This window comes from Bidens hawaiensis, unplaced genomic scaffold, assembly GCF_021521415.1.
Source record: "Bidens hawaiensis isolate Kalapana, Puna unplaced genomic scaffold, B.hawaiensis_p1.1 tig00002817_1, whole genome shotgun sequence".
NCBI lineage: Eukaryota > Viridiplantae > Streptophyta > Magnoliopsida > Asterales > Asteraceae > Bidens > Bidens hawaiensis.
This window is the reverse complement of record NW_027491151.1, coordinates 72,458-81,973: the sequence shown is the minus strand read 5'-3', so window position 1 is coordinate 81,973 and position 9,516 is coordinate 72,458. Positions and strand designations below refer to the sequence as shown.

Here is a 9,516-nt window from a genome sequence, read left to right as displayed (position 1 = left end):
TGTACATGGGGAATTTCTTATGTTCTATTGCTCTTAAGTGCAATAAAATATAATATTAATAAACATAGACATGCATATATGTTATGTTTTATGACCCAACATATCGAAAGTAAGCTCGGATCTTATGGCTGTTTATCGAATGGACATCTCTAATATCCCTTTATAGCACTCTAAAAACAGTGGTAGCTTCTATACATGAGTCTGGTGGTGTTTGCCTTACTAGGTAGGAATTCACAATATGCAAGGAAACTAGTATTAAAATTTGAAACCAGCGTTGTGGCGGGTGCGTAAAATCGTATTATAAGTATGTGTATATATATGCATGATATCATATTGTATTGTGTCGTGTCGTCTCATATTATAAATCTTTAATATCATGTCATGTAGTATAATAGCATCATATCATATCGTTTATTTCATGTATAGCGAAATAAGTGGTGTCACATTGCATGCCGGCATGCAAAAATGAGGAGCGAACTAATGATTCCAAGGGTTACATCTAAAAATGTAGTTCCTCCTTGTTATCACTGGCGGACTATATATATATGTGATCAACTTTTGTGTTTAGCGAAGTAGCAAACTTTTCCATCATATCCGGTTCACATGACATATTTTTCGGAGAGAAATTCAATTGATCCGGTAGTTATTTTATTCTCTGCTTAGTGTTTATGATTACTAGGTAACGTACAGTAGAAGATGAATGGATAGATAACGAACTTTTGGTCATAGTCTGTTTAGAGCCTCAAAAACTAACCCATGCGCCTCCACATATAATAATAATATTTTTAATGAGGGAAAGAAAGGATTTTCGAGGGTGTAACCAGGGGCGGATCATATAATGGGCCAAGGTGGGCCTCGGTCTATCCAACTTTTTTCCGTAAATTTTTCCGAAAAGTTAAACAAAAAACATTATATATATTAAGTCTGGCCCATCCATATTCTTTGTGTCTGGCCCACACTTGATTTTTCTTAAATAAATTCCTTAAAGCCGAAGAACGGGAAACTGTTTTTCCTAATAAGCGCAAATAAAGTCCCACACGCCCAATTTTTTTTAAGCAAAAAAAGCCCAAGCCCAAATTATTTTTAAACAAAAAAAAACTAAAAATAAGTCCACTCTCAGTCCTAATCGAAAAATCAAAGCATAAGAGTTTTTGTCTGGGCTAAGGTGTGAAAAAAGAAACCAAACAGAAGCATAAGCAAGGCGTTCTAAAAATACTTAGACCACTAGACCATGGTCGAGTCATGAGTGCTCACATATCACAATTCAGACATTAGGCAAGCAACAAGTTTAGCGTTTTTATTTTCGGTTTGGTATGTCAGGGACTTAGGGTTTGGAATTATTGGAAGAATTAGTGCTTAAATTTGGTCTCCTTCATGAATTAGGAGTATGTGTGTTTTTATAATGTGGGTTCGGTTTTTGAATTTGAACTTGAAGCTTGAGGTACTTATCTTTCCCTTCACATCTTATCTTATCTTTTGTAGATACTCGTCTCTTCCTCTCACATCTTGTCTTTGTTTGTTTAAAAAATGTATTTTATGTGTAAGAACTGTAAGTTGAATAATTGAATCGGTGTTTTGATTGAATGATTGAATATAGAGTTTTTATTATTTGACCAACCAGAACCCGAAACTTAGAATTAGGAAAATAAAAATTTGTTTCGTGACTTTCGGCCTATCCATATTAGTTGTTCAAGATCCACCACTGGGTGTAACATGTTCTAGATCCTTCCAAATTAGAGAGATTTGGAAGGAAAAGATTTTAAAACAAAATGTTTTATTTCCATTTCTTTCGAACACGGTAGTTAATTAATTCTTTTCATTTCACTCGCTATCTTCTCTCGGTAATTCTCTTCCCTTCATTTCAAATCCTTTCCAATTGAAGATATTTGGAAGGAAAACAAAAAAAACATTCAAACACAAGTCCTTCCTATATTTTCCACAAATGCCGTACAAAGAACTGCAGAACAAAATGAGTAGCGCCTGTTGATATTGACCTTGTACAATCAATATTTGTTCTGAAACCAAACAGGTCTTTTGGAACTGAGACGCACCTTTGGTTGTTTTTCTCTTTGATCAGGAATTATCGAAAGCATAGTTTGATCCTATATGAATAGTGTAACTATAGAATTGAGGTACACTAGAGTTTTAAACATTTGATTGGATTTGTTTCCCCCCATTAGCTTTGATATATGGATGTTTAACGAGCCAGTGGAGTCGAATGAGATATAAGGATGTTTAGCGCCACATTACATTATTAACAATCAGTTATTGTGCAAAACCATGTTATCGATCCATCCACATTGTTTTTATATAGGTCATACTATGAAAAGAAAGAACCAACATTCTACATATGTTCTCAAAAACACTTTATAGCAGGTCTGGTCTTATAAAAAGAACCTAAACGAACATCTGAAGGCGGTAATGATCATCTAGCTTCAAGGAATGTATACCAGTTAGCAACGGGTCCGGTGAAGGAAAAGAACTGCCGAACACATTTCCATAAATGCCCATGTAGAGTACTATCAAAGTTCATTACAACAATGATCAAATACGGCATGGATTATTGTAGCAGTCACTCAACTTCAATATGCTTTCAACGATTTAATCATTCCTGCATTTCGAATTATAGTTACAAATCAGAGTTCAATAACAAATTAAACACCTTGGTGGCCTCCACTATGGGTTTGTGCATGAAACCGAAAAAACCAATCCATGACAGACATATTCAAACCCAAATAAATAGCCGACCATTTTACGTTTACATAAAAACCAAAATTTTGTACTTTAATTTTGTATTTTGACTGTTAACTAGTTCATACGAGTTTAACAAATAGTGTAATTTTAATTAATGAAATGCATTAACTTGGGCCCAAATTCTTAGACACAAATTCATTATTTTGGGCCAATTTTTCTGCCCAAATGGTAAAACCAAAGAACTGAATTTTTTATTTTGGTTTGTTTTGTTCCCAAACCCGACCGAAACAGACCCATGCGCACCCCTAGCCTCAATATATATCATTTTTTTAATAACAATTAGTATGTTGAATCCTTTCACAATTTTTTTAATAATCTTATCAGTTGAAAACAATCTAGGATGTATCGTGCACTAAAAACACAGCTTTTATGCAAATATAAATACTGCAAGAAAATACAGAAATATGTATACACCAAACCAGAACTTGACACTATTTTTGATAAAATGATAGATTAATTAGTTTCAAACCTTGAATCTCTTTGATCGCGCATTGTTTTCTGAAAAACGAGGTGCATGTGATTGATATCTAGCGGGCTCACTTCTATAACTGTAAGCTGCAACTTTTGGCGTTGACCTACTGGTTTCTTCATTTTGACTTCTAGCATTTCTAAATATGCCATCTTTATCCCAACTCACCTCATAATCAGCCTTTAATCGTGATCCTTGCTATAATAAAAACGTATAATAAGACTAACACGTAGATTATTAGGTTTTTGCAATAATTATAACACGAATGTCGCATTCTGAAGTAATTGTATAGCAAGTATAACTTTCAAAAACTAGTTTGACCCGGGATAATTATTAATAAAAAGGTAATTTCATATATATCCCCTACAAAACTTGACAAAATCATATACATCCAACTTAATATGATACTTTGATTATTTTAAAGAATATATATGATATTTAGAACTTACTTAAAATGCATATAATATTTAACAATATTTGTAGAGATATATAAGAATATATAATGTTTAGAACTATATTACGATATATATAAGATATTTTAGCAAGTTTAGGCATATATATGAAATTATCCCAGCAAAAGAGTGAGCACTATAAAGTTATTAACAAATTATAATAACAAAAGAAAGGGGAAGTGAGTGTCTACCTTTTGCAATGACCTCCCACACAAAACTTTTAAGGCCTTGGAAAATTCCTTATGATCCTCAAATCGAACCACGATCTTACATTGGAGACCACGAACATCTTCGTCATATTCGTCTGCATCTTTCCCGATACCGTCATCTTCTGCGACATCAAGATTCCTGTCATATATAAATGTCAGAATTTCAAATTATCACATGAACATTACGGTGTATGCATATTAAAAGAGTGATTTGAGTATTAAGCATGTCTGAATGTGTTTAAAGATACATTAAGATGACTTCATAAATACACATCACATGATTTACAAAACAGGTTGAAAGTGTTTAGCTTAATCACAAATTTGAACTAAAGTAAACCAATCAGACCAAACTACACCTACACATACTTCTTTTAAAACATGAATGAAAGTGAACAAGTCATTTTAAGAAGAAAAACAGTGGACTTACAGGTGAGTTTAGCCCTAATAATTTATTTATTTTTCATTATTTTAGGGTTACGACCACGGGTATTTTACTCATTTCACATACACTTGACAAAAAAAGTTAACGCTCATCCATTCTAGGGACCAATGGTGTTATGTTCATGCAAACAATTGGTCTAAACCTATCATGTTTAAAACTTAGGGACTAAAGTTTCAATATGGCCAAACCATACAAAGCATCCGTGTAACTAATTCAAAAATTAATGCAACAAGTATATTTGGAAATGAGGTGTAGTTACATGCCCTGAATTTCATAATTAGTTATAGCTTGTAACTCCACGTATCCTCCAAACTTAAATTTTATCATCTATATATTCTATTATAGTCAAGACGTGAAATGCGGTAAATTGCCACACAGGATTCAAAACTGTAAGATTTTAACACCCGAGAAACAGATCCTAACGATTAATAAAGTTCACAACTTTGTTAACATAGTTGGTAAATATCAACCATCATAAGAGTATAAGACATTGGCAAAGTTATAATCACGGCCAAAAAATTTTAACCACACATATTTCTAATCATACAACTGCTAAGTAAATCATTTAACGAATGTAAAAGCCAAATCTCATTACTTCACATTGATTGTGTGTAATATAATTATAATAAATACAGAGGCATACCTGATTTTTCCTAACGCAGAAAAAATTGTATGAGTAACTAGCATTGAAGGCTTAGACGAGACTCTTGTCTCAGCAAACCATCGTGACGGAACACCTCTCAGCACAATCGTGTCAGGTTCCCATTTTCTACCTCTTGAATACCCTGTTCATTATAGAAACATTAATATCCATTGCAATTGAACTTCAAAAGGGAAGTTAATTTTTAAAAAAGAACTTTACAAATCAGGCAACATATACTTATCATAAACAAGACACGATCAGCAATCATCAGCATAGAGTTGAACATTCGATTTCAAATCCATCCAAAGCCGAATCCATCGAAAATCCAATATGAGTGATCAAGGTTAATATTTCCCTTCTTTTGTTGTTCTAATGTATTAATTACGACCAATTAACTAACATTTTTCAAGGTTATATAATCATATGTTTATTAACAATATCTGCCCCGTCAAATGCAGAATTCAGCTCCTCCTCCCATTCCTTCCTCATGTTTTCAAAATCATCCGATTTGGGAAGCTCGAGAGTCAGCCTGAACCTGACCCCAGCCAAACTCAGCTCAATTCCATCCAACTTCCTAACCACCGTCTCCTTCCACTCAGTCAGCGTCTTCTCCTCACGGCCAATTCCAGCCTCGATGGCCTTGCGTTTGTTGGCCTTCGTCACAACCGACCGCTGTGACCACCACCACTCTCTCCTTCCCCTTATTTAACAAACCTTAAACAACAAAACCCTAATTTCTGATTTACCCTAAATTGCATCTCACGATTTAATATAAAATTGATGTTTGTTCAATTGAGTGATTTCAGTTACCTATTGTTGGCTATAATTCAAATCTTTTATTAAAGTTTGTGTTGAGAGAGAGTGGTTTAGAGATGGTATGGTGCAGTGGTGGTGGCGGGTGATGTTTATAGTGTAATAGTGGTGGTGTTATAGATGGAGATGAAGATGAATGTGGGTGGAAGTGGTGGTGGTGGCTAGGTCAGGCCGGTCGTGCGGTGGCACATAGTACCAGGTGGTAGTTGTTATTTGGTTGGTGATAGTGGTAATGATGAGTTCTTAATGTTGAGAGATAAGAATATGAGAGTGAGTGGTGATGGTGGGTGAATTGTATTAGGTAGAGAGAAGGTTTAAAAGAGAAAAAATGTTAAGAGTTTTTAGTTTTAATAATTAAATAAATATGTAAGTTACAAAATTACCTTTACGTGTCTTGCACATGACCTGACTTAATTAAAAAAGTTAACTGTGTTAAGACCAAAGGACAAGACATGATACAGTTTTTAAATATAAAGGATGTATTCTGTCATTATGTTTGCTAAAGGACGACCATTGAAAAACAGTGCAAACATAAATGACGTCTTTTGCCATTTTGTCTTTTACAATTAAATTTTAGTAATCCAAACTTTATTTTATTGGACGACAAAAGTTCATATTTACAGTTTGGCCATCGGTCAAATTGCGCAACGATTCAAACCACGTAAAAGCTATTCTAGAATCAATAACAATTTCATTTACCATCTCTTTATTATGTTGAACTTCGTCCAACCACTAAACCGGACCACCTAGGCATCAATTTTAACCATGGGCAGACTCACATGTAAGTGAGGGGTGTCCTCCGTCTCCTGTGAAATTTTTTTTAGTGTTAATATACCGGAAAATTCGCGATCGACCCCTGTAAAAATTTGACCCCGACCCCTGTGAAATTTTGAAGCCAAACCCTGTATAATTTCAAGACGACCCCCATGAGATTTTGAGACTAACCGTACTAAAAAATACAATGAAAATTTTATAAATTTTATTATATAAACGTTATATAAACATTTTTTCCTATTAAACTAGACTTTAATATAAATAAGTCTATCAGTCCAATATTCAATCCAATTTTTAAGCCAAAAACCCAACTCAAACCCTACTCAATTTTTAGTCCAACATCTGACTTGCTTGTTTCTTTGAGTTGTTTGACTCCTTGTGATAATTTTTGGGCATTTTATGTTCCAAAAATATTACGATTAGTCGAGTTGTACCCATATGATTTTGATTAAAGTGATAAAAGAAGACTCTCGGTTGAACTTGTGACATACATCGATAATTTAATAGGAGATAAACGATTTAAAAACTTGAATGGTTTAGCAAGTCTTGTTCAATTGATGGTTCAAACAAAGAAACACCATTCCTTTGCATTGGTGTATCGTTTATTAAAGTTAGCTCTCATATTACCCGTCGCAACCGCAACCATTAAAAGATCCTTTTCAGCGATGAAGTATGTTAAGTCCGATTTGCGTAATCGAATGGGTGATGGAAATTTAAGCGACATTTGTATTTGTTACATTGAGAAAGACTTGTTTATCAATGTTAAAGTAGATAATATAATGGTTAGATTTCAAAAAATGAAAACTCGTAGAGAACAACTTTAATATATTGATAATCTAATATTTTGTTTGGTAATCCTTTTTTATATATGACCCCGACTGGATTCGACTCGACCCGTCCCGATTCAACCCGACAGTTGTATTAGTACCGACCATAAAAATTCCCGACCCCTGTGAGAAAATTTCCTGGATCCGCCCCTGATTTTAACCGGAATCAACATAATCGATAATCAACCGACCCAAAAGAAAATTTTTTAACATTTTCTAAATCTAATTAAATTTACAGAATAACTATTACTACCTATCAAAACACCTTATTTTATAACAAAGCATATATAAGCATATCGAATATCATGTTCATCTTGAAAGTGCTACATTAATGTGATGAGCCAACAAGACCGGAACGCTAAGATGGGGCAAATGGCCTTCCACATTTAACATCACCACCGTGTTCCGCCCTCCAAGGTTATCTCGGAGGTAACCCGCCACTGATGTCGGCACAAACACATCCTTGGCAGTCTAAAATATCCAACTAGGCGTCTTAACCAACCCCAGAACCCCCCTAAGGTCACTGTTGAACACGGTCCGGGATACAAATAGTGAAATGTCTGGCCTCATGTTGAACAATGTCCTGCTGAATTCCCGCACTGCCTCTGGAACATCAGCTCCTACGGCTAATGGAGCGAATCCGAGAACCCATGATTCGTAGTTTGATTTCATCGCCATGAAAAGCTTCTCTATCTCGCCTTCCTCGAACCCTCCATGGTAATCATCGTCGTTTAAGAACCTGAAATTTGCTAGTAGATCAGATCTAACAATTTCATTTAGGTTAATTACAAAGCACACAATCAAAATTTTGGCCTAGAAAAGGTTGATGAGATAAACAAACAAATAATCAGTTCGTCCACAGAAAATAGAAAGGGGGCTACTATACATGTGACATCATCATATGAATTGCCTGGTAGATAAAAAATGGTTATATGAGTCGTATGACTTTGTTAGTATAATGCATGCTCCATCACTTCAGTCACATATCTATTCTATATATCACATCATACGAAATGAACGACTCTTGTTAGGGTATATGCGCGAGGAAGCGACACACAAACGAATACTAGAACACAAGAATTTTATATGGTTCAGTTTCAACAAGAAACCTATGTTCATGTCCACGGGTTTCAACCAGGATTTTATTGCTTTATACCTCTTACCACTCATGATGATCAAGGAATTTCAAGTACAAGAGATCTCTATATAATTTGTTAAGTACAACTTTAGGGTTAACAACGTGTTCTCCAAGAAAACTAATAAACGGGCTTAATTAACTAAAACCAATCAACCCTGCCCAAATCAACTGAGCCTCGATCCACAATTAAACCCAACTCGGTACCACCTCACACGGCCTGTATAAACATTATAGCTCGTGTGATCTATTAGTACAACATCATGTTATACGACCCCTTATGATCTATTTCCGCTTGTAACACGGTTCGTATAACATATACTGGTGTCAGTGGTGAAAACATAGAAGAACGATCGATCAAAACGATGGATATTCTTAACATTTACCTCGGGGAAGCACCGATGAGGATGAGCTTGGAGAAGAGTTCAGGACGCCGAATAGAGGCTAGAATTCCGATCATCGCAGAGACCGAGTGACCAACATACGCGCAACAATCAACACCAAGGGAGTCAAGGATGTTAAGGAGGTCATCAGCATAGGCATCAAGAGAGGTGTACCGATGAAAATTGAAGTGGTCCGGGTTAACACTTCCGGCACAAACGAGGTCGTAAAGGATGACTTTGTACTGCGAAAGGAAGTACGGGAGAATGCGATTCCATGCCGACTGATCGGTGCCGAACCCGTGTGCCAGCAGCAAGTAGCTCCGGCCGGTCCCGACAACCCGGACGTTGAGTGCGTCTAAAAGAGATTGCCCCATTTTTAGTGATGGGAGATTTTTGGTTGGTTTTAAAGTGAAGTAATAATAATATATGTAATACTTGATGTATGGAAAATAAGGAAAACAAATTTAACCAAAAAAGACTGATGCATTCCTTTCTACTTTTGACTTGTGGTGGAACCACCACTTATTTCAGCAGATTCTCTTATAGTGATTGATTCAATTCAATTAGACAAAATGAGAATATCTTGCAGGAAAAAACAATTATAGTATAATTTAA

At 35.2% G+C, this 9,516-nt stretch overlaps 2 protein-coding genes across 2 annotated transcripts; both read right to left on the bottom strand.

Moving 5' to 3' along the window:
• Positions 1-2,255: 2,255 nt before the first annotated feature.
• On the bottom strand, positions 2,256-7,280 carry LOC143621261 (uncharacterized). Its single transcript, XM_077092741.1, has 6 exons — positions 7,135-7,280; positions 5,424-5,669; positions 4,970-5,113; positions 3,867-4,023; positions 3,224-3,421; positions 2,256-2,611 (listed from the first exon to the last, which is right to left on the bottom strand). Exons 1-6 carry the CDS (start codon positions 7,278-7,280, stop codon positions 2,606-2,608), a joined length of 897 nt encoding a protein of 298 aa, XP_076948856.1. The 3' UTR covers positions 2,256-2,605.
• A 411-nt stretch (positions 7,281-7,691) lies between these two features.
• On the bottom strand, positions 7,692-9,312 carry LOC143621267 (putative strigolactone esterase DAD2). The gene is made up of 2 exons (XM_077092744.1): positions 8,905-9,312; positions 7,692-8,122 (listed from the first exon to the last, which is right to left on the bottom strand). The coding sequence occupies exons 1-2, from the start codon at positions 9,273-9,275 to the stop codon at positions 7,855-7,857; spliced, it is 639 nt and encodes a 212-aa protein (XP_076948859.1). The 5' UTR covers positions 9,276-9,312; the 3' UTR covers positions 7,692-7,854.
• Positions 9,313-9,516: the final 204 nt, after the last annotated feature.

Coding starts and splice junctions, on each gene's coding strand:
- LOC143621261 (XM_077092741.1), bottom strand. CDS start 7,280: ATGTCGCTTAAATTTCCATCACCCATTCGATTACGCAAATCGGACTTA. Junction 5,114..5,423: donor GAGGAGGAGCTGAATTCTGC/ATTTGACGGGGC, acceptor TCTATAATGAAC/AGGGTATTCAAGAGGTAGAA. Junction 3,422..3,866: donor GTGGGAGGTCATTGCAAAAG/GTAGACACTCAC, acceptor TTTTTATTATAG/CAAGGATCACGATTAAAGGC.
- LOC143621267 (XM_077092744.1), bottom strand. CDS start 9,275: ATGGGGCAATCTCTTTTAGACGCACTCAACGTCCGGGTTGTCGGGACC. Junction 8,123..8,904: donor CTCATCGGTGCTTCCCCGAG/GTAAATGTTAAG, acceptor AGCAAATTTCAG/GTTCTTAAACGACGATGATT.